The following is a 26,083-nucleotide window of genomic DNA, read 5'->3' as shown; positions in this document are numbered from 1 at the left end:
AATTCACTTTATTATCAATGCCCCTCTTGACCCAAGACCTTTTTCTGCCCTAATATTATGTAGGCAATTATCCTCATCTTGGATTCATGCTGTTTATTTTATCCTCTTAGAGTATCTCTAGGGTACTAGTCCTTACTGAACTTCATTTTGTTTATTTCTAATCATTTCCCCATTTTACCAAGACTATTTGAATTCTAATCCTATTTTCCAATGTGCCAGCCACATGATACTGTCCCCTTTTCCCTGACTGTGGGCCTCTGACTTCTTCCCCCAGCTTATTCTTCAAACTTAATAAGTATACTCAATCTCATTATACTGGTTGTTGGGGAGAAGATGTCAACAGCATCGATACTGTCACAAAATCTCCCGTAACATCACTTTGCATGTACCAAACTCAAGTAGGCTCTGGCCTTTGGAAACAACTCGGAGCATGATCCTTCGACCAATTGTTCGGGGTGACATTTTCTCAGTTTACTCGTAAGCAAGATGATTGAGATATAAACAGAATCCATCCTGCAGTCAAGATAAATTCAATTTATCAATTCCGCTCCGTTAACCAACTCTGTCATTACTCAGCACCATGTCCACTTTGCTAATTAATTTTGGGATGATTTTCTCCAGGCTTGTCAGGCATGGAAGCTGAACTTGTTAGTGTCTCATTTTCAGTGCCATCATTTTTGCCTTCCCCTCCTCTCTCAACATAAGCACTAATACTGATAATTACCATACCAGCGTGAAACAAAGCAAAGAAAACAACACCTGGAAGCCAAGCGCTTAGATTCTGGCCTTGGCTCTACTATTGACTAGCTCTGTGACTTTAAGAAGGTCAATTCTCTGCTCTACACCTGTTTCCTCAGCTGTAAAATGAAGACAGTTAATCATCTCTTAAGTCCTTTCTGGCTCAATTTTTTAATGATTCCACGTTTTCACTATGCTTTACAGTTTACAAAGTGCCTCATTACATCCTCACAACAATCCTGATCCCTTTCCAGGCTCTTATACACATAAAGGGACTCTGCCTTAATTTCTCTGGTCTTGGTGTCTTCATCTATAAATCAATTAAACTAAACTAAATAATGTCTCAAATCCCTTTAAATTCTGACATTACTCTTTGATTTTAAGTATTTACTGAGCAAGACTTCATCTTAAATGGTTAACTGAAAAGATGTTAGGGTGAACTCCAATGTTCAGAGTGAAACAGGGAAGATCCCTGGAGAGGGATGTGCCAGGGTGACACACGCCTTTGCTAAGAAGATGCAGTAAACCCCTTACTGGTCCCTATGACTAGGAGTAAGGGAAGGAGGTTATCAAAGTTGACTGGTGATTGAGTCAGGAGGAGTGGTCCATTCAGGGAAGGATAAGTGAAGATGAGGAGGAAGAGGTCCAGTTCTTTTGTTATACTTGGAGCTTTCTGGCCCTTGGACTTTCAGCAAAGGTGACTTAGGCATTTCTCTACCCTCCCTTGGACCAACAGTGGCGGAGGCAGATATGAGCACATGGAAGCAAGAACATGTGCTTGCCTAGACACATCTGAGTCCCTGGTCACTTTCCTGCTTCCTGTGTTCTGCTCTGAGTCCAAGCCAGCCAGAGAGCACAATACGTGTGAGTTACTACTTTATATTTTTAAGTTTGTTTGTGAATGCTTATAAGGCATTTGTGTTTAACCATTTTCAGTGGTGGAGGAAATAAATTGTGGTCCTAGATCTGATAACCAAATTGTACATTGGATACTTTTCTTGAAAGGACTCTATTACCTCCTATTTCAAATGAGCCAGATTTCAACTTTGTTTTTAGATCTATGGTTCCAATATGTACAGTACAAGAGGAAATATGAATTCTAGTTAAATGAGGATTTCAGTTAATCTAGGTCAGGAAATCCTTCCATGATCTCCTCAAAAGATATTTTTAAACACCCCTTTGTAAATGGCATAGTATCAAGTAGGTAAGAGAGAGACAATCCTCAATAAAGGTCTATATATAGAAGGCCATGGCATAGAAGAAGGAACACTTAGAAGGTAGAGGATTTATCTCCTACTCACCCTATGAACTATGGGTAGTAGCCCCAAATGTCTCACTTGTACAGTGGGAATAATGATAATACCTAAACCATCTGAAAGCAAGGAACTAAATCTATTGTACTTTGACATGCAAATCCATTTACAACTGAACCATATACTGAACAGTCATGGTCCAAGGACTGTTTATAAAAACAATACTCACCAGCACAGCCATATATCGAAGCACCTTGTTATCATCTATCAACATCTTGATGATATCCTTCTTGGGGGACTTTGGAATCAGGGCAAAGCAATTCTGAGCAGAATCTTCGATGAATCCAAAACCATTATAAGGAGGTAATTCCTGGAGAAGAGTGGGAGGCAAAAACAGCTAAGTATGACTTAACAAAACAATAATATTAACTTCCATCAGAATGGGAGCTCTTTACAAGGACCATGTTTTTGCCTTTCTTGGTATTCCCAGGGCTTAGTACAGTGCCTGGCACACTGTTGTTCAGTGATTTTTTAGTCATGTCCAACTCTTTGTGACCCCATTTGGAGTGTTCTTGGCAGAGATACCTAAGTGGCTTACCGTTTCCTTCTCCATACCACTTTACAGATGAGGAAACTGAGACAAAGGGGTGAAGTGACTTGCCCAGGGTCACACAGCTAGTACATATCTGAAGCCAGATTTGAACTCAGAAAAATGAGTCTTCCTGACTCCAGGCCCAGTACTCTATCCACTGCACCACTCAGCTGCCCTGGCACGTAGTAAGTATTTAATAAATTCTTGTTGAATGACTGACTTCCATTAAATGTGCTCTCCAAAGTTATGCCAGTAAAAGTCAAGCCAGATCTGGCAGCCCCTAGGTATGGGTCCAGTGACTATATCTGTCCTCTGAGGACCAGTCTAGGTTTGGAAAGGCTCATTAACAGATTGGCTATCTAAAGTATTATAAATATTATTAATGGCACTGAAAAGCTCTTAAAAAGACCCAATTTATGAATAACTCCTACATTTCTATGTGTTGTGATTAAGGGAAATATGCTTCATAAGTGTTTCTACATTACTGTGCAGCATCATAGGGTAGAAAGTTCACTTGATTTAGGAGTCAGGAGACCTGAGTTCAAGTTCAATCTCTACAGATTTCTGCTGTGGAGTGAGGCAAATCCCTCGACTCTCACTAAGCCCCCAAAAGAATCAAGAGAATAATGTTTGCTCTACTTCCTTCAGTTAAAATTTTTGTAAATTATAAAAGACTATCTAAATGTAACCTAGGCTTCCAATTTTTTGGCAATTTGCATGCTGCTGCATGTGCTAGTTTAAGAGTATTTGTGGGTGGAAAGAATGCTATGTAATCCATTAGAATGTAAGTTCATTGAGAGTAGGGATTGTCTTTTGTATCCTTTGTGTCTCTAGTGCTTAGTATAGTGCCTGGCACATAGTAGGTGCCTTATGTTTATTGGTTGTCGATTAACTGATTGATGTTGTATGCCTATAGGAATGGCAGAGTTGGTGAGAGCTTTTGGGAAGAGGGAGATATGTAGTTCCAGACATATATATTACCTCCACCAATCAGGAACCTCTTCTTGCATACACATTGGTGTACCAAGTTGTCCCAGGCTTTGAAGCATGGGTTGCATAAAAATAAAGAATTATTATTATTTCTTTTTAGTTATTAATTCATCACTGTGAGGAAGGGTATGAGCTGTATTTCAAAGTTTTCCAGGCTAGGGATGCAATTTATATTATTCATTATAACAAAAGTTTACTAAGGCAAAAATTGTGTGGACTTTATTACAATAAAATTTAAGATATATATGTATACAGATCCATAGACGTGTGTGTATGTGTGTGTGTAATAGATGGACAATCTGACTTGCCTTGCTATGTGACTTCATTGGTCCCATTTCATCACTACCCATTTACTTCTCGTTTTCTTATAATTTGGCTTGTGATTAGGTTATCAACTCTCAAAAGCTAAAGCCAATGGTCTTTTCTCATTCCTCAACCTCCATTGCTTCTGTGCCAAGCCTTCTCTACTCCCTTGGCTTTTGGGACATTACTCACTCCTAGTTCTCCTGGCATCCTGGCCGGCCAGACCACTCTTTGGGTGACTTTGGATGAATCATCATCCATCTTCTACCCACTTAAGAGTGTGAGCTCTTCAGAGCTTTGTCCTGGACCCAGATGGCTCCAGAGCCCTTCCTCACTTAAATCCAATTCACTTGCAAGTCATGGCATCAACTTTCTGATGTCATGGTCCTCTTCAAGAACAAAGGCCAAATGGCAGCAGCAGCAACAATGTGTTCTTAAGACATTTCAGTAGCTTCCATGGGTTCAAGTATCATCTTTATGTAGATGACTTCCAAATCTCTATCTCAAGCTTTAATCTCCCCTGCACTAAACTTCAGTCATGAACCATCAGCTCTCTACTGCAAAGGGTATATCTTCCTGGACTGTCTCATGGGCATCTCATACTCATACTCAAACCTGTCTAAAAGGGAACTCATTCTCTTCCCCCCCAGAACTTGTCTTCTTCAATTTTGCCTGTTTCTATTGGGAATAAAGTCATCTCAGGCTAACCTCTCAAGTTATATGTCATCCTTGATACCCATTCTTTCTTATCCCTTCCCCAAATCTAATCAGTTGCCAAATCTTCTAAATTTTGGTTTCCAAACATCTCTCACATTCATCTCCTTTTGTCCACTCACACAGTCATTACACTAATTTGGAACCTCACATCTTTCCTTGTTACTACTGTAATAGCCTAACATGTCTCCTTTCCTCAATTCTCTCTCCCCAATTCACCTCTTACAAAACTTCTAAAATTCTGTTCCTAAAGCATAGGTATAGCATGGTTTGTTTTTACTTGTCAAAAACCTTCAGTGACTCCCCATTGTATCTAGGATGAATGAAAAAAACCACTTAGTCTTGCATTTAAGGCCTCCCACAATCTCACTCCCACTCAGCTTTCTTTGTCCAGCTTTATTTCATACTATTCCCTTTCAGGAACTCTATTTTCCAGAAAAAATTATACAACTACTCATTGCCAAAACTCAGTCTCTCACATAATCTGTCCCCCATGCCTAGACTGTACTTCATTTCTGCCTCTCAGAATCTTTGTCTTTTTTCAAGTTCCAACTGTTCCATGAAGCCTTTCCTGTTCTCTCTACCAAGCTGAGAAGGCTCTCTTTCTCTTCAATTTTCCTTTTACTATATCCATTTGTGTAGAACATAAACTCCTTGAGGGTGGGAAGATTTGTGTTTGTTTTTTTCTTTTTTAATCTGCCTCTGTATTCTCACAGTACTTTGGATGCAGCAGACAAATGGTGAGTTATTGAGTGCTTTACTAGTACCCAAGAATGTTGAGATATTGAAAGACCCAGAGGAAGCCTTTGAGATTTATTACCATTCAAAAGATATTGGCCCAAAAATTCACATGGGGAAAAAATGAATTAAGACTGTTTGCTGTCCAAACTATGACAAGAAGTTGGATGGTTAGTTCATTAGCACATACATCATAAGAGGCACTGCAGATGGACAATGAGCTAGGCACAAAACTAAATAGAAAAGAGAGTAGGTGAGATTGTTTTGGGTAATTTTAGATGGCTTTCAATAATCCCAAGCTGCTCCCCAACCAAAAAAAAAATGTTTTTAACACCAATATTCTTCTGTTGATGCCATATGCTTACAAATCATAGAATACCAATTTCCAAAGAATAAAAATTACTTATGACCCAAAAAGCAACAGGGAGACATATGGTAGGCATAAGCAAGATGAAACATATTGCCAATTATGACTTGAGCATGAGAAATGGTATAAACTATATCATTCAGGAAATATATGGGATTCATTATACATTTTTAAGTGACTGCCGTATGCAAGGCATGGTGCCAGGCTCCAGTGATCTAACGACAAAAAAATGAAATAACTGTTCTCAAAGAAGGTCCATTCTTTGAACTGATAAGATGGGCCAGTCATGTAGCAAAAGCCAGGTATAATAAATGGAAAGCCCAAGTGGTACACTGATAACCATGGGCAGAACTAAGAATGATGGAAGGAAGTCATAAAAAGAAATTTAGGCTTGAGGTAAGAACATGCTTCCTAATAATCAGAGCTATCCTGAAGTATAACAGGTAGATGTGGCAGGCAGTGGGTTCGTCCACTCCATTTTACTAGACGTCCTCAATCAAAGACTGACTAACCACGATTTGCTGAGTATGCTCTGGTGGTAACTGCTTTTTGGGCATATTTTGGACCACATGCCAGGTAGGGTCCCTTTCAACCCTGAAATTCTATGTTCTTCCAACAACCTGGGCAGATAATCTATAAAGGATCTGTGACTGTTATGGAAAGAGGGCTGGATTTGGAGTCTGGGAACCTGGGTTTAAATCTGATTTGGGAAGCACAACTTGTTTTTCCATATTTACTCACTTTTATGTAGTCTTCAAATGTGAATTCTGAAGTAGAAATCATTTTCAATTAATTATTATTAATCCTTCTAAGTAGACTTTACACACACACACACACACACACACACACACACACACACACACACACATACACACACACATTAAATGCCCTCATGATTAACTCCACAGTCTATCCAATTTTTGCTAGAGTAGAATTTTGTAATAATATGTACTAAGTTAGAATTTGTACTTGAAAAACATAAAAGCTAGAAAACACAACTGGAACTCTTCTTTTTTCTAGTGAATTAACCAATGAAAAGAATTCCTCTGAATCCAGTAAGGGGAGAGGGTAAGGGTTAAGGGAACTTTCATCTGAAATGTTTCACACCCCCTTTCCTCCTTTAAGCTCTTGAATATTTTTTTCTGTGCTATGTTGTTCTTCTTAGGTGAGTTCTTCTAGAGGGAATGATCAGAGACTGAAATAAAGATATACACATATGAAGATCGTTAGGAACTATCTTTCAACCTTTACACTGTACATTTTCAGGCTGACCTAATTCAGGGATTGGACAGTTCTGGACTAGGAGGGCAGGCAGAGTTGGGGTAATAAAACTGTTAAACTATCAAGGTAAACTTGACCCTGATACCCTGTTGCCATGGGCAAGAAATAGACAATGTGTTTGTATAAGATTATTCACCATAGAGAATTTACCATAACAAGACAAAGAATTTAGAATGAGGACCCTGAGAAATGTCAGGAGAAAAAAAAAATAACTGGCAAAGTTCTTCCTCATAGCCCTGCTCACTTCTTACACCTAAAAAATAAGAAAGAAGGGGAGAAGGCACACTTGCACACACCATACTCTTATTCCAATAAACATAAAGTCCATATTTTAAAAACTTTGTAAGGTATGTGACCTAAATGGAATGCTAAAGGGCTGATTTTGCCCACTGATTTTCATGGAATTAAAAATACCATGAACTTTTACTTCAATATGAACTTTTGTGGTGAATTATATCATTGATCTAGGTGGTGTAGTGGATAGAGTGACAGGCCTAGAATTAGGATGATCTGAGTTCAAATCTGGTTTCAGAAACTTAGTAGCTGTGTTACTCTAGGCAAATCACTTAATCCTTTCTGCCTTAGTTTTCTCATCTGTAAAATAAGGTGGAGGAAAAAAATAAGGTGAAGAAAATAAAATAAGGTGGAGAGGAAATGGAAAACCACTTCAGTATCTGCCAAGAAAACCCCAATGGGGTCAAGCTAGAGTCAGACACAACTGAAAGGAATGAAGAACAAGAAAACAGTTAGCCTCTTAAAAAAAAAAAAAGTATATCAATGAGACTACACACTTTTCTATCACATCCTTAATATCTTAAATGCATACACTTTTTACTTCAAGCTGATGGTTTTTGACAGGTTTTGGTGGCCTAAAATCTTAAAAGTCCTTTTAAAATTTCTACATCAATAGGTTTGTTTTCATCTCACTGAGACTGGTGTGTCCTTACCTGTTTGACGGGAGGTAGCGGCTTCTTGCTCACATCAATGGCCGAGAATTCAGGAAGCCCAAACTTATCCCGGTAAAACTCTCTCGTGAATTTGTCGCAGTCATAAATGAAGAAAGTCCGTCCAAGTATGGTAACAGGTGCACCCACAGAAAAATCTTTGGCAGTGAACCATTCTTGTACGTCTTGATCAGAAACTTCTAGGACACACCGAGGGAAGTACTCTAATGTAAAAAAGGGGAGAGACAGAGAAACAAAAGGATGAGTTAGGGAAAGGGCTGATTCTCAATCATTAATTATTAAGCACACTATGTGCCAGGCACTGTGCCAGGTGCTTGGGATATGAAGACAAAATAAAACAATCTCTGCTTTCAAGGCACTTCAAAGCTATTGGGGGAACCAACGTGTGCACAGATAAATAATTATAAAATAAATGGAATGTAAACACTAGTGACGGGAAGAAAGAAGACAACCTTTTTGTGGATGACATTTGAAATGAGTTTAGAAGGAAAATTTGGCTTAACTAAATGGCTAAGTTTTATATCCTGTCCTAGTCACAGACTATATATGAACCACGTTATTTATTTTCAGATGTTTTTTCTTTCTGTCTTTATTGACTATCATCTCAACTTCTCAACCCTTTGTGATATGACTTTTGACTTCATCATTCTATTAAAACTGTTCTCTCCAGAGTTACCAGTGCTTTCTTAATAACCAGATCTGATGGCCTTTTCTCAGTTTCAATCCTTCTTGACCTCATCTATAGCATTTAACATTATTCACTAACCTGTCGTCATGGAGACTCCTTCATCCATCAGTTTTTCTTATACTTGGGTTTCCTTCCATCTGTCTGATCTAATGTTAGTCTCCTAGCTGGATCTTCAAAAATTAATTGACTTATTCAAGACTACATAACTAGTCTTTGCACAATGCACAATTTGTCTAATGTGTTTTTTCTATGTAATATGATATATTTAGATATATAGATATGTTATATATTTATATAATGATATGATATGGATATAGATATAAACATATACAAACACCATTCCAATAAACATAAAATCTATATGCTACACTCTAAATTTGGATATAGCATCCCAAGGGTTTCAGGGTTGCACCTACTTCTTTCTCTAAACTCTCCCATCAGCTTCCATGGATTTAATTATCATCTCTATTCAAATGACCACCAAGTCTATATTTCAGCTCTAGTCTCTTTCTGGAGTTCCATCACCAAGTACCTATTGGACATTTCAAGTCAGATGGCTCATCAGTATCTCAAACTCAGCATGTTCAAAACAGAAATCATTATCTTTCTCCCAAAACCACCATTCTTCTGAATTTCTTTATTTCTGTTAAAGACTACCATGCATCCTTCTGTTCACCCAGCTCTGTGATATAAGATTCATTCTTGACTGATTGACCCCATGCATCAATTAGCAAATCCTGATTCTATCTCTGTATCATCTCTCACAACCTTCTTTCTACTCATGTAGCTACTACCCTAGTTTAAGGACCTCATCACCCCTCATCTAAACTATTTCAAAAGCTTATTAATGAGTCTCTATCCTTCAAGTTTTTCTCCTCTCTAATCAATCCTTTGCATAGTTATCAAAGTGATTTTTGCTAAAGCACAGTCACTGAACATGTTGCTTCCCAGCTCAATAAACTCCAGTGTCTGCCTTTAAGGATAGGACAGGACCTGTGTTTTCTTTAGTAGAGGGAACATTCAGGTAAGGAAACCCTTCTACTAATGAAGGTCAGTATTTTTTCTGTAAGTTAGAGAATTACCTTAAGATCCAATAAAAACACCTGTGTTTGGCATTTAAATACCTATTTAAACACTAGCTGGTTCTTTTCTACCTTTCCAGCTTTATTATATACTACACCTCTTTAAACATGCCAAGGTTTGGCTAAACTCGCCTTCTGGCTTTTTTTCTCCCCTGTCCATTGTTTTTTTGTTGTTGGTTTTTCTTTTTTTGCACAGTCTGACCCCATGGCTGGAATGCACTCCTCCATTTTCTTTGCCTTCTGGAATACCAAGGTTTTGTTTTGTTTTTCCCCCAAGCTACTTGAAATCTTTCCTAATCCACCTAGCCAATAATGCAGCCTGCTCCTCCACCTCAAAAAAACAAACAAAAAACCCATTACCTTATACTTGTTTTTTTAGATGTTTATTTATGTAGGCATTGTTTCCCCCAACAGAATTTCATTCCTGTCTTTTTATCCCTCCATACCTAGCACTGTACCTGATATATAATAGATGCTCAAAAAATGCTCATTGATTGACTGATTCTTTACTTCTTATAGCTTAAAGCTTCACCTTCATGTCCCACTCAGACTATCTTGTCATCTGTCCCTTGAAGGACTATCTTGTTCCCCTCTCTCTAGACTACAATCCTCTCTGCACAAGACCTCCTCCACACTGGACCTCCCAAATTTATGACCTCAGACTCTGAAAAAGGGAATTCATTCATCTCTGGAGTCCATCTGTCTTGATAGATGATTGAAGGAGCACAACCTGACCTAGTCACTAATTCTAGCTGGCCCCCAATTCTGGAGCATGCTTCATTTTCATACACCATCAGTCATCCACCCAGACCATTTTGCCACCTGCCTGCTGCCATGTGTGAGACCAATAATAAAATCAATAGTACCATCTCTTCAAGGAGGAGAGTATTAATTGAATGCCCTATGAATCTGTAACTCCTCAAACTAAAATTCCCTCCCTTGGCCTCCACTCTACCATATGTATTGTGTTTCCCAGTTACAACATAAGCTTCCTGAAGTTAAGAACTGCCTTACTTTTTGTCTTCATATTTTCAATACTTAGCAAAATATCTGGCATGTAAGTGATTAACATACATTCATTCATCGATGTATTTTCATATACTGGATTGGGATCATAATTTAAGGGATCAAAAAAATTAAAAACTGTACCTCATGGTTTAGAAATATCCCTTCATACATAAATTAACTACTAATCTAGCACCATTCTTGGCAGACTCCAAGCACTATTTGCTTATTGAGAAATAAGATCATAGATCTCAGATGGAGATTGGAAACCATCCTGTCAAACCCCCTTATTTTGTACATAAGGGAACGATGAGCCAGGGGCAGAAGGACCTGCCTAAAGGCGTTCAAATGCCAGAAGCAGGGTCTGAATCTATGTCCTTGATGTCAAATCCAGGGTTTTTCCCACTGCACCAGTACCGAGGTACAAAAGAAAGGAAGAACTATGAGTCACAGAATCTTTGAATTGGAAGAGATCTTAGAGATGTGGTCAAGCTTCCTGTAAATATAAAAATACCTTCTAAAATACCTTTAAAACATGACCATTCAGCTTCTACACAAATACTTTGAATGATGGGGGCTGAGTAAACAGCTGGAACAGCAATAACTATTTACTAAATTTCTTCAAGTCAAGATTTATTTCCCTTCAACTTCTGTTCATTGGTTTTGAGTTAGTTCTCAAAAGAAATTTATTCCCTACTCTTTATGACAGTGACAACCCTTCAAATATTCAAAGATAGGTGTCACCTCCCTGTTTTGTCTTTTTCCAAGCAATATATCTCTCTTGACTTCAACCATTCCTCCTATGATGTGGTTTTCGGATCCATCATTAGTGTTTGTAGAGTATGTTAGTGTATGTCAATATCTTCTGTGTAGCAAGGGTTGGATTAGGAGAATACCTCCTGGAGTGGAGCCACCTCTCCCCCAATCTTTCCCCCCACACATATACACTACTGGGGGACATATGTGCTCAGTCCTGAAGGACTTGGACCTTGGGAATGATGAAGCCATCTGTTGGTAGAAAAGGCAGTCAGGGGCTCACACTGACCTAGGAAACACATTTTCTGACTGTCGTGTTAAGCAATTGTCATTAGTGGGGGTGGGGGTGGGGGTGGAAGAAGCATCCTTATCTACCCCTCCTATCCCTTGACCCCCTTGGGAAGATCCAAAAAGCCCCATGCTGTGCATCCTAGAGAAAGGGAGAGAAGGGCAAGAGCTGAAGTTGTATGTTCCTTTAAAGTGTCCTCACTGGCTCTTCCTAGGTCCGCAGCCAATTCTCCATTGAAATATCTCTTCCTTCTTAACTTTGCTGCCCCTCAGTCTCCTTATCTATAAAAATGAGGAAGTGGGATTTGCTGGCTTCTGAGATCCCTTTTCACTCTAGAGTTATGATCCGATGGATTTCTGTTCTGTGCAGAGGCACTGAGTTGGAATGGTCAGATCCTGACTTTCATCCCTTCTGCTGTCACAGGGACAAAGGCCAGAAAATCCAACTCCCTCATTTTACAGAGAAGAAAAATGAGTTATATTGAGGTTTTAAGTGACTTGTCCAAAGGTGCACACATGTAATGAGCATCAGAGGCAGGATACGAACTCAGGTCCTGTGACTCCAGAGCCAGTGCTCTTTCCAATATACCACCATGTCCATCTGCATCTTCCCTGCCATGAGATCACTGTGTACACTGTTCCCCACATGTGAAATGAACTCCAACCCTTCTTGGGGTATCTGAAATCTTCTTTAGTAGGCCATTTTCTGCCTACTGAAATACAACCCTTTCCTCCAGACTCTGCTCCTTCCTTCTTCCCAGCTGAACGTACTTTCCCTTCCTTTCAACTCTCAAACTTGTTGTTATACAATCTTCATTAAAATTGTTTATGGACATGCTTTATCTCTCCTACAGGGCTTTGCCTGTGACTTATTTATTATTATTTTTCCTCCAAGGTCTAACACTTTGCTTGGTACCTATTACACACTTGGGGCAACTAGGTGGTGCAGTGGATAGAGCACCTGTGCAGGAGTCAGGAGGACCTGAGTTCAAATCTCACCTCAGACACTTGACACTCACTAGCTGTGGGACCTTGGGCAAGTCACTCAACACCAACTGCCTCATCCTGGGTCATCTCCAGTCATCCTGATGAATATCTGGTCACTGGATTCAGATGGCCCTGGAGGAGAAGTGAGGCTGGTGACCTGCAGAGCCCTCTCTCACTCAAAAACAAAGTCAAGTACAAGTCACGTCATCATTTCTCTGATGGCATGGTCTTCTTCGGCAACGAAGGATGAACACACATTATACACTTAATAAATGTTTATTGAATGAATGACTATTTTATTTTATCTTGGCTTCACTATTTCTTTTCATCTTAAGACTCAGGAGGCCTGGACCTCAGTTTCACCTCTGATACTTACTAGCTCTGTGATCATTAACATATCACAATTTCTCAGCATCTCATCTCTCATCTGTGAAATGGAAAAGTCTTTGAATGACCAATCTCAGAGTTGTTGGGGGCTGAGGGGAACTACCTCTATCAATACAAATAAACATCTGTCCTGCAGTTCTTGCTCTTCCTTGAAGCACCTAAGTGGATAGTGTGCTGGACCTGGAGGTGGAAAGACTCATTTCCTGAGTTCAAATCTGACTCCAGACACTTACTAGCTATGTGACCCTGGGCACCTGTTTGCCTCAGTTTAATCATCTGTAAAATGTGCTGGAGAAGAACTGGCAAACCACTCCAGGATCTTTGCCAAGAAAACCCCAAATGGGGTCATGCAGAGTCAAACACAACTGAACAATGAGGACAACAGAAGTCTTACTTGGGGTCATTGAAGATATAAGTGACTTACCCAGGATCACACAACCAGGAAGCACAACCAGATGAAACAAACATTAATTTTTGACCCTCAGTCCAACTTGCTATCCATGATGTTATACTTCACCTCTCAACTATATATGTTACCAGTCTTATTCTCCCTACACTAGCAGTATGGGTCTTTCCAACACAGGCAATCTATTCTCTCAATTCAAAAATATTTTAGAGTCATGTTAAATCAGGAATTAACAGGTCACTTGATACATTAACATGAATATTGCAAATCAGAAATGAATAATTTAGGTAAGGCTATCTTTATACAATAATACTGGTATTATTATAATCCCATGCAATATATCATGGTGACTATTTGAAGAATTCGGGCTCCTTCCTTTGGCTACAGCCTCAGCAAAGCCTTCCTCATATACCCTAGAGTAATTCATAGTAAGTTGCTCATCTATAGCAAAAACCTCTCAGATAAGTGTGTTTATTGAAGAAAAACAACTAATCATAGATGTGAGGATATATAAGGGTACAAAGTATATATAGATGAGTATATAGAGAATCCTGATATGTTCAGATTAGGAGAGGCATTATGGAGATTCCTCAGTTTGGGATATCTCTGTCCAAGTAACAAATTCAAATCTGTTCCCAGCCCAGGTGTTTCTTTTCCTGGTTTACTAACAAGACTATATTCTTCATGTAATTCCCTTGTGTATCTAAGGTGAGTTCTTCTAACCACTCAAGGAAGCAGTCTCAATGTTTAATCCCATCATTTCCACTAATCTCTAGAATTCCCAGTCAAATTTCCATGGGACATTTTGCACTAGTACTTCAAATTCAACAACATTCATGAAATGGAACTAACCATTATTCCCTCTTAAATCTACCCCTCCTTCCAAAATCTCAGTTTATGCTGATTGCACAACCATTCTCTAGGTCACCCAAGTCCCAAATGTCACTGTCATCTTTGACTCTCTTCTGCTACTACCCCACCCAAATCTCATCAAGGTCAAGTGCTGTTGCTTTTACCTTCATAGCATCTCTTATATCACCTTCTCTGCTCATTCAGGACCTCCTTTACTTTGATCATTTCTCTCTTGCACTACTGTAAGACTCTCCTAACTGGTTCCCTGCTGTCAATCATTTTGTTCCTTTGTTAATCCATACTTCATAGAGTGTGAGCAGGGACCTTAAAGATCTACTGGTTCCATTTTAAAAATGGGAAATATGAGAGGTTCAGAAAGATAAGGCGATTTCCAAAGTCACACAGTTTAATAAGTGGTAGAGGCTGGGATTCTAAGAGGTCACAGAATCATAGAATCTCAGTGCTGAAAGGAATTTCTGAGGTCACCTAGTCAAACCCATATCTAAACAAGAACCTTTCTACAACACGCCCAGCAAATGATCATTGAGCCTTCACATGAAGGTATCAAATGAAAGGTTAACTTTCTACCTCCCAAGGCAACCCACTGTACCTTAAGACAGCAACACAAGTCCACATTTAGTGCTTACTCCACTATGCCATGTGCTTCTCCCATAGCTCCCAAAATAACCTAATTTGTTGGTCTGATCATTACCACTGCGCAAAACCCACCAGTGGCTTCCTAATCTCTGTATGATAAAATGCAAATTCCACAGCCTGACATTTATAGCCACCTTCAACCTGGCTCCAAACTACCTGTCCAAACTTAGTTCTCATTATTTTTCTTCATGCATTTGAACATTCCTGGTAAGCTACTCCCCAAGTTCAACCTAGCATCTCCTATTGCTGTACATTTGTTTATCTTCCACACTAGGAATGCACTTCCTTCTCATCACTACCTGCTCATATTTTTCTTTCTTTAAGGTTCAAGCTCAGATACATTAAGCTTTCCTTGACCTTCCCAATTAGGGTGCTGCAGCAGGTCTAGGACCTGTTAGATATGGTGAACCCTCACTAATCAGGAGTACAGAACTCCAAGGTGGGAGCCCAACAACATGGCAGGAAGATGGCCAGTCCAATGTGGTGGATCTAGGACCAGCTAGATTTGGTGAACTCCTAAGCACTTTTGGATTCCTTGATGGCTCCAAAGAATAAGATAAAATGTTAAATGCTTTGCAAAACCTGCTCTTTAAATGTGAGTATGATCATTATTTTATAGAGAATATATAACATAAAAGCACCTTGGACTCAAGGTCAAGAAAAGCTGAGATTGAATCCTATCTCTGACATGTAATGGCTGTGTGACCATGGGAAAGTCTGAAGCATTCCAACCTCAGTTTCTTCATCAGTAAAATAAAATAGCTATGGTACATATTTCATAGGACTACAGTGAGGGTCAAATATATATGAAGCACTTTGCAAACCTAAAGCTATAAATATCAGCTCTTACTATTGTTTTTATATTCAGCACTGAATGAAGAATTGTTCAAATTGTATTGGATACAAAGGGTCCATTGACCAAAGACCTTTTGCCTAGATCCAGAATAATATCATTCTAACTTATGTTTGTTGGATCAGATTCAAGTCTGTTGCCTTCTCCTTCCTATTATGTCATATCAAATAATACATATTTTCCCAATAAGTCCTTCCCCATACTTCTTAAAAGACCTGACTACCTGCTCAGCTACCATGTTTTTCTCTCTATGTGAGCCATCACAACACTTGCCTATAAGTTTACATGGGAGTTTAGAGCTTATGAAAATTGTTGAATTATAAATTTCAAACTTAGTCATGCCAGAGTAAAAGTTGTGAACCATTAACCAAGCAGTCCAAAGTGGAAATGGAACTGGAACCTGCAAAAGATTCTGTGCTTCAGGGACCACATTATCTCTCTCATTTAATTCCTCCCCCTGAGTGTATCCTCATTATTTCTTTGTATTTCCCTAATCCGTCTAACTTTGTTAGCTCACTGGGCAGGGACTATATCTAATTTCATGCTCACTTAAGCACTGTGGAAGCTCAATGTCATAATATTCCCAGTTTTGCTATTGGTTCTCTGACTCAAAGTTAATCTTCCTCTGGAGAAATTTCCAGAATTTCTCATTTCCCAGTTCCCAGGGATGCAGTGAGGATAAATGAAAAGTATCGAGGGATTGCTTTCAGCTACCTGTGAATGAGAGATTTAGGGTCATTATATGTAGCTAAAAGAAAATTCTTTAAATACTTACATTAGTAAGGAAAACAGGCTTGTAGCACCAAGGATGCCTATTCAACAAGGGCAAGTGATTATGGATGGCAGGTGTCTTCCCCTTTTTATCTGCCTTCCTCATAACTATTTTAATCCAGTGAAGAAAGAACAGATGTTGCCACAGTGGAGGCTATCTTAACAAGCTATGAGCTACATTATCCCATCAGTGTTATCTAGCAGGGCAATTTCTAATTAAGGAAATAATTTTTAAAATCTTAAAGCATTTATTAAGCCCCTACTATATGATAGGTGGGGCAGTTAAATGGTATAGTAGACAGATTGCTGGACCTAAAGACAGGAAGATTCGTCTTCCTAAGTTCAAATCTGTCCTCAAACACTTACTAGCTATGTGACCCTGGGCAAGTCTTTTAACTCTGTTTGCTTCAGTTTCCTTATCTGTAAAAAGGATCTGGAGAAGGAAATGTAAACCACTCCAGTATCTTTATCAAGAAAACCCAAAATGGGGCCATCAAGAACTGGACATGACTGAAAAGACTGAACAACAAAAAATGTGCTAGGAATATAAATATAAAAGTAAGATCATCCTTGCCCTCAATAAGCTTACATACATACACACACACACATACATACACACATATATATATAGTTAATAAAAGGAAATATACAAAGGGGAGTAGTGAAAGAAAAGGGGATTTTGACCTGAGGAATCTGAGGGAAGGTGAGTAGACCTATAGAGTAATTTGATTCCAGTAGCCTTCCAAGGAGCAATGAAAATACTGATTTGATTACTTTTTCCAGAGGAAGAGGTGAGAAGGAAGCAGGGGTGGGGTGAGGCCAGGACAGACCCTGTTTTCATGCGGATGGCTGGATGGCATGTACAGTCTCTAGCCAGCTACATATACTTGTTTATGTATTTTTGCACTTACTGACCCACAAATCAGGACAACCCAGTCTCATGGTACAGTTCCAAAGTGAGGTTGATTGGTTTCCCCAGAAACAGGGGACATGGTCTCTAAAGACCCAGGATAGAGAGTCTCCATTCTAGGTGGGTATCAGCAACATGGCAAATGGCAGAGATATGATCTGGTTTCCTGGTAAATAGCTGGACTGGGATGGTGAAAAGTAGAAACAGTGGGCAGGTAAGGAAGAAAGATCCTTAATTCTTTAAATTTTTTTTTTCAAACCACTGTAGAGTCCTAAAAAATAAAATGATAAAAAAAAAATCAAGACAGTAACAAGAGTTTGTGCGCAAAAAATAAAACTACTCAAGAAATCAGATTGTTACGTCTAATCTGCCACGGGTTCATTCTGTAGAATTCTTCCTGGAGTTAGAGAATAAAGTGACAGTGAATAAATTGTTCATTTCAAAAAACTAATTCGTCATATTTCAAATAAATCTGGCAGCACACTCCTTTCTTCCCAAAATCTTATCAGCTGGATACTCCATCATCTGTAGCAATCACAGATATAAATGGAGGAATAAAGAAGAAAACCAGTAGGTTGGCCTTGCTGCCCAGGGGAATATGTTTCTAAGGCCCTCCCAAACTTCTAAAGGCAAATTCATCTGGTTAACTGCTTTGAGATTCAAAAAAAAGAAAATGCTACAGATTCTGCCTATTGTATTGAAAAAGCATTTTTGATTATTGTTAATGTAATGTAATGTGGATTCTTAATGGGAAGATCTTTCCCATCCATTAATAGGCCCATGTGACCTGCTTAAGTCACATGGAAGCCTGAGTCACATGAGTCAAGTCACATGGAACAGGAAGAGGTGGAGCTAGAGCAGAGCAGAGAGGAAATTGGTCAGATTAGTCAGAGTTGGGAAGGTCAAAGGAAGTAGGCAGCTGGGGCAGCAACTAGCACCAGTGGAAGAGCTTGCTTATGATTTTGTCTAATGGAGCTGATTTGTGGGAATGCTCTAGCAGGGAAAGGTTGGGGATGGTGTTGCTCTCTGCATTGTTATTTTGTATAGACTTCTTGGTTACTGTAATGGATTTGGTTTTCTAGTGTTGGGATTTGGCTTTCTGGTGTCTGAATAGATGCTTTGGTTCTGTCTTCCATGTGGAGAGTTAGTTATATTTTGCGATTCAGAATTGTGCTGGCATATTCATAGCTGCCATAGATGCTGAGAATATTGCCCTGGAGCTACACTTATTTAGAAAGAACCCAAATAACAGAAGACAAACCAGTTCCATAGGAAACTCTTACCATTATCCACCAAGACTTTGGGCAAGCGCTGGCGCTTCACCAGGACTGGGAAAGGATCTCGCCCATCATTCCGTTCATGGACCTCACGAACTTCCACTGTATCATCAGCAAGATAGTAGTGAATAATATATGTTCGACACTCTCCAAACATGCTATCTGTGTCATCCCAAATTGAATAGAATCGGAGGACCTGGAGGAATCCAAAACAATTACTTAAAAAAGAAGTGATGCTCTCATCTGCCATCCCCTAAGAAAGGGGCTTAATTTTTCCTCTTTGTCATTTAAGATTTAAACATAAACAAATGAGGATCAGCAAACATCAAGGTGGCAAAGTAGCTGCCCTGTGATGGGCTCAAAAAAAAAAAAAAAGAAAGAAAAATTCTTCCAAGGCTTTGTAATGGCACCTGAAATGTTGAAATAGCTGCCAACAGCTAGAAATGAATAAAAGATGTACTCTATATAGAAATCAGAGGTTAAACAGCTCAGTTTATTTTTTCAAATCTGATTTTTAATTGATATTGTTTGTTCCTATATCACTTTCATCTTGAATATATCCCTATATATATATCTATTGCTCAGAGAGCTCTTCCTTGTAATGAAAGTTTAAAAAGGAATAAACTCAGTTAAAACCAAAATACTGATCTGTAAATAAAATCAGATGAAGTACAGAGTAACTGGCTCTACTCACAGTGATATATGGATCTTAATAAAGTTATATTAAAATTGCTTATACATGTTGGAGGAAGCACCAAAGAGAAGTAGTAGTTCCTACTTCTCTGAACAGGGGCACCAAATCCAGAATCTGTGGACAAAATAAAAACAGTAGAGAGATCTATTTTCTCTCTGAGTCATGTATCCAAGACCCCACAGAGACTCTCCCAAGATTAATCAAAACAGATGACACTACCCACTTGTGATGATTCATGAAGGCACAATAAGTACTGCTTGAAGGAACCTAAAAAAATGTATTTCCAAAGAGTATGAAGTCTTGGGCAAGAAACTGAAGATCATAGGAGTAAAAGTTATGTTTTCTTTACTGTTGCTCACTGAAAACAAGGGAGGTTGAAAAGAAACAATTATTTAGGATATGATTACCTGGCTAAGAAGGTGGAGTCCAAGAATGGGATTTGGATTTTTAATGATGGCTTAAAACATAGGAATAATATACCCCTGACCAGGGATAGAGCACAGCTAGCAAAGGCTGGTGAATAATGTACTTATAGGGTTTCCTGTAAATATAATAAAAAGATCTTTAAACTAAAGAATGAAGGAATGATAAGACTGCCTATGTATATCCATCAAGAGAATAATTATAGTTTAGAAGAACAGCAGTTGGGACCCCTGTAAATTCATAGGAGACAAAATCCAAAAAAAGAACAAGTAATAAAACTCTTGGGCTCAAATGTCTATACATAAATGCCAAATGTCTAGGCAACAGGAGTGACAGAAGTAGAAATCCTAATAAAAAGAAGCAAATTTGACCTCATCCCTAAGACTTGATGGGATGAAATCCGTGCCTGGAAAATAGCTCTATAATAAAATACTTTATTCAGAAGAAAAATACAGGCAAAAGAGGGGATAGAAGCACTGTATAATAAGAAGGTATACTCATGAGGAAATCCAGAAACCAGAGCAGGAAAAGTATAATGGAGAATAGTTGAGTGAAGCTCACAAAAAGACAAACTTAACTAATTTTTTTTGTCCTTAAAGTTTACAACAGACTACCTGGACATAAAAGGGAAGTGGAGGAAGAGTTTGGGAAATAGATCACCAATCTGAGATGGAGGCCTGATGTAGCTGTGATGAGGAAGTTCAATTATCCAGGCATATGTAATGGTATATGCTCTCTCTTTCTTTTGTTGTTGTGGTTGTTTGCTCAGTTTTCTATGCTTTTTCTTATTTTGGAACTTTATGGTAATGTTGGGCTTTGTTTCTGGAATGGGGGAGGACAGGCTCTTTTCTCAAGCTTCAGGCTTTTCTGTACTACTAAAAGCAGAACAAACAAACAAACAAAAGCTGACCATGAAAAGACCATGACAGGGAAGATCAAGACACAAACTCAAAAGAAAACAATGAAGTCAAAACAGCTACAAGCAAAGCCTCAAAGAAAAAAAGTGAATCAGACACAAGCCCAAGAAGAATTCTTGGAAGAGGTAAGAAATTATTTTCAAAATGAAATAAGAATGGTAGAGGAAAAATTAGATAAAGAAGTGAAAACAAGAGAATTATGAAAAGACAACTAACAGCGTAGCAAAAAAGGAACCAAAAATTCAATGAAGAAAAAACCTTTTTAATTTATTTATTTAAGTTTTCAACATTCATTTCCACAAAATTTTGGGTTCCAAATTTTTCTCCCCATTTCTTCCCTTCCCTCCCCCAAAATGTTGAGCATTCTAATTACCACTATCACCAATATACCCTCCCTTCTAACATCCCTCCCTTCCCTTATCCCCATCTTCTCTTCTGTCCTATAGGGCAAGATAAATTTCTATACTCCATTACCTGTATTTCTTATTTCCTAGTTGTATGCTCAGTTGTTCAACAGTTGTTCCTAAAACCCTGAGTTCCAACTTTTCTTCCTCCCTCCCTCCCCACCCATCCTCATTGGGAAAGCAAGCAATTCAATATAGGCCATATCTGTGTAGTTTTGCAAATGACTTTCATAATAGTCATGTTGTGTAAGACTAACTATATTTCCCTCCATCCTATCCTGCCTCCTTGTTGACTTCTACTTGCTCCCTGCCTCCCATTTCCTCTATTCTCTCTTTTGATCCCGTCTCTTCCCAAGAGTGTTGACTTCTACTTGCTCCCTTCTCCCACTGCCCTCCCTTCCATCATCCCCCCCACCTTGCTTATCCCCTTCTCTCCCACTTTCCTGTATTGTAAGATAGGTTTTCATACCAAAATGAGTGTGCATTTTATTCCTTCCTTTAGTCGAATGTGATGAGAGTAAGCTTCATGTTTCTCTCACCTCCCCACTTTGTCCATCCACTGAAAAGTCTTTAACTTGCCTCTTTTATGAGAGATAATTTGCCCCATTCCATTTCTCCCTTTCTCCTCCCAATATATTTCTCTCTCACCCCTTAATTTCATTTTTAAAAATATGATCCCATCCTATTCAACTCACCTTGTGCTCTCTGTCTCTGTGCGTGTGTGTGTGTGTGTGTGTGTGTGTGTGTGTGTGTGTGTGTGTAATTCCACCAACTACCCAGATACTGAAAAAAGTTTCAAAAGTTACAAATACTGTCTTTCCATGTAGGAATGTAAACAGTTCAACTTTAGTAAGTCCCTTAAGATTTCTCTTTGCTGTTTATCTTTTCATGATTCTCTTGATTCTTGTGTTTGAAAGTCAAATTTTCTTTTCAGCTCTGGTCTTTTCATCAAGAATGCTTGAAAGTCCTTTATTTCATTGAAAGACCATTTTTTCCCCTGAAATATTATACTCAGTTTTACTGGGTAGGTGATTCTTGGTTTTAGTTCTAGTTCGTTTGACTTCTGGAATATCATATTCCACGCCCTTCGATCCCTTAATGTAGAAGCTGCTAGATCTTGTGTTATCCTGATTGATTGTATTTCCACAATACTTGAATTGTTTCTTTCTAGCTGCTTGCAATATTTTCTCCTTGACCTGGGAACTCTGGAATTTGGCCACAATGTTCCTAGGAGTTTCTCTTTTTGGATCTCTTTCAGGCAGTGATCAGTGGATTCCTTGAATACTTATTTTCAGGTTCTAGAATCTCAGGGCAGTTTTCCTTGATAATTTCATGAAAGATGATGTCTAGGCTCTTTTTTTGATCATGGCTTTCAGGCAGTCCCATAATTTTGAAATTGTCTCTCCTGGATCTATTTTCCAGGTCAGTTGTTTTTCCAATGAGATATTTCACATTATCTTCCATTTTTCCATTCTTTTGGTTTTGTTTTGTGATTTCTTGGTTTCTCATCAAGTCATTAGCCTCCATCTGTTCCATTCTAATTTTGAAAGAACTATTTTCTTCAGTGAGCTTTTGAACCTCCTTTTCTATTTGGCTAATTCTGCTTTTGAAAGCATTCTTCTCCTCATTGGCTTTTTGAACCTCTTTTGCCAGTTGAGTTAGCCTATTTTTCAAGGTGTTATTTTCTTCAGCATTTTTTTGGATCTCCTTTAGCAAGCTGTTGACTTGCTTTTCATGATTTTCTTACATCTCTCTCATTTCTCTTCCCAGTTTTTCCTCCCCCTCTCTTACTTGATTTTCAAAATCCTTTTTGAGCTCTTCCATGGCCTGAAACCACTGAATATTTATTTTGAATGTTTGGGATCCAGAAGCCTTAACTTTTATGTCTTTCCCTGATGGTAAACATTGTTCTTCCTCTTCTGAAAGGATGGGAGAAGATATTTGTTCACCCAGAAAGTAACCTTCTATGGTCTTTATTTTTTTTCCCTTTTTTGGGCATTTTCCCAACCAGTTACTTGACTTTTGGGTTCTTTGTCAAGAGGAGGGTATACTCTGGGAATCTGTAAGATCTCAGTTCCTCCAAGGTGGCACAATCAAGCGTGTATACTGGTCTGGGAGTAGGGAGAAATTTTTGTGCCCAGAATCTTAGCAGAGTTTCCTCTCTATAACCACCTGGCCTCCAGTTCCACCAAGTCAGCACTGGGGGCTGAGATTCAGATAAGCTGCATGGGCAGGGCTGCCATTCAGTGTGAGATAAAGATCAGCTGCTACAGAGCCTCTACACAAGGCTGAGGTAAGAATCAGCTGCTCAGTGCTCCCAGGGTTTTTACTATCCAACAATGGATTTGAGCTACTGTAGGGGCTGCTGTGGGAACTGCTGCTGCCTGCCTGATGTGGACTCTGTGGCCACTGCCTAAGGCCCCAGCTATGGGAAGGCCCTTCTCCCTTCCCAGCCAGCTGAAAAAACCCTGTCACTGACCTTTGGCACCTGTGGATTGAGGGATCTGTGAACTGCTGCTACTGCGACTAGGGATTCTGCAACCAGAGATTCTGCCACAAGGCCTGCTCGTCCTCCTCCCACAGCTGCGCCTTGCGGCCAAGACTGGGCTGGGCTCTGTTCCGCATCTGGTGTGACAGACGTTTCCTGTTGCCCTTTCAGGTCACCCTGGGCTGGAAATCTCCTCCACTCTGTTGTTCTCCACTTCTGCTGCTCCTGAATTTGTTGAGAGTCCCTCTCTACAGGTATTTTATGGGCTGTGGGGGGAGAGCCAGCATGTGTGTCTTTCTACTCTGCCATCTTGGCTCTGCCCCCCCCCCCCCCAAAAAAAAACTTCTTAAAAAGCAGAATTGGCCAAATGGAAAAGGAGATACAAAATCTTACTCAAGAAAATAATTTCTTAAAGAAAGAATCTAGACATTGTATTTCAAGAAATTACCAAGGAAAATTGCCCTGATATGTTAGAACCAGAGAATAAGATAGAAATTGAAAGAATCCACCAATCACCTCCTGACAGATTCCAAAAATAAACTCTCCCAGGAATATTATAGCCAAATTCCAGAGCTCCCTGGTCAAAGAGAAAATATTTTAAACAGCCAGAAAGAAATCATTCAGATACTTTAGAGTCACAGTCAGAATCCTATGAGATTTAATAGCTTTTATATTAAAGAAGTGGAAGACTTGGAATATGATACTCTGGAAGGCAAAAGAGCTGGGATTACAACCAAGAATAAACTTCCCAGCAAGAGTATAAACCTTCATGGGAACAATTGGATATATAATAAAGTAGAGGTCTTTTAAGCATTCCTAATGAAAAGACTAAAGCTGAGTAGAAAATATGTTGTTTATAAGAGACACATTTAAAACAGAAAGACACACACAGAGTTAAAATAAAGGGCTAGAGCAGGGTCTGGTAATATGTTTCAGCTGAAATAAAAAAGACAGGGCTAGCAATCATGATCTCAGAAAAAGAAATGCAAAATAATTAAAAGAGATAATCAGGGAAATCACATGATGTTAAAAGATACCTTAGATCATGAAGTAAAATAAAAATTTTTTTCAGCCTTATTTCTCAATTATACTGAGTATATAGAACTGAGTCAAATTCATACAAACAGTAGTTGAGGTCCAATTGATAAATGGTCAAGACTATAAACAGGCAATTTTCAGAAGAAGAAATCAAAGCTATCTATAACCATATGAAAAAAAGCTTTAAATCACTATTGATTAGAGAAATGTGAATTAAAACAACTCTGAGTTGTCACTTCACACCCATAAAAAATGACAAGTGCTAGAGGAGATGAGGGGAAAATAGGTAAACTAATGAACTGCTGGTGCAGTAAGAAGTGTTCCAATCATTCCAGAGAACAATTTGGAACTATACCCAAAGGGCTATAAAACTATACATACCTTTGGTTAAGCAATATCACTACTGGATCTATATCCCAAAAAGACAAAAGAAAAAGGAAAAGGATCTATATGTGCAAAAAAATTTAAAGTAGTGGGTTTTTTTTTTTTGGTGGTGGCAAGGAAGTAGAAATTGAGGGGATGCTCATTAATGGTGGAATGACTTAACAAGTTGTGGCATATGACTGTGATGGAGTACCACTGTGCTATAAGAAATGGAGGAGGAGGTGGTTTCAGAAAATCATGGTAAGAACTATATGAGTGATGCAAAGTAAAGTGAGAATAAATGAGAGATTATTGTGCTTAGTAACATCAATGTTGTAATGGTGATCAGGGCAGCTTTGTAGCGCACTGGATGGAGCACCCAACTTGGAGTCAGGAAGACTCATCTTCCAGAGTCTGAATCTACTTTCAGACATTTAATGCCTGTGTGCCCCTAGGCAAGTCATTTCAATCTGTTTGCCTCAGTTCCTCATCAAATAAAATGAGCTGGAGAAAGAAATGCCAAACTATTCTTTGCCATTTGCCAAGAAAATCCCAAATGAGGTCACAAAGAGTCATACACAACTGAAACAAATGAACAGAAGTAACAATGATGATTAACTGTGAAAAACTTGGCTACTCTGATCAACCCAATGATCCAAGACAATTCCAAAGGACTCACGATGAAAATCGTAATCCACCTCCTGAAAGAGAACCAATAAACTCTCAAGTACAAATTGAAATATAATTTTCTTACTTTCTGTATTATTCTTGCCTCTTTAAAAAAATATGACTAACGTGGAAATATGTTTTACGTGATTACACATGTATAATTGATATCATAGTGCTTGCCTTCCTAGTAGGTGTGAGAGAGAGAAAACTTGGAACTCAAAATTTAA

The 26,083-nt window shown here is 38.8% G+C and overlaps 1 protein-coding gene across 1 annotated transcript in view; it reads right to left on the bottom strand.

The window, feature by feature from the left end:
- Window positions 1-26,083, bottom strand: part of EFHC1 (EF-hand domain containing 1) — an 86,078-nt gene that overhangs the window by 20,522 nt on the left and 39,473 nt on the right. Inside the window, exons 5-7 of the mRNA XM_072642446.1 lie at window positions 18,867-19,056; window positions 7,924-8,144; window positions 2,221-2,361 (exon numbers count right to left, since the gene is read on the bottom strand). Coding sequence (XP_072498547.1) covers window positions 2,221-2,361; window positions 7,924-8,144; window positions 18,867-19,056 — 552 coding nt within the window. The remainder of the gene's footprint in view (window positions 1-2,220; window positions 2,362-7,923; window positions 8,145-18,866; window positions 19,057-26,083) is intronic.

Source organism: Notamacropus eugenii, chromosome 2 (assembly GCF_028372415.1).
Source record: "Notamacropus eugenii isolate mMacEug1 chromosome 2, mMacEug1.pri_v2, whole genome shotgun sequence".
NCBI lineage: Eukaryota > Metazoa > Chordata > Mammalia > Diprotodontia > Macropodidae > Notamacropus > Notamacropus eugenii.
This window is presented reverse-complemented; position numbering and strand designations above follow the sequence as displayed.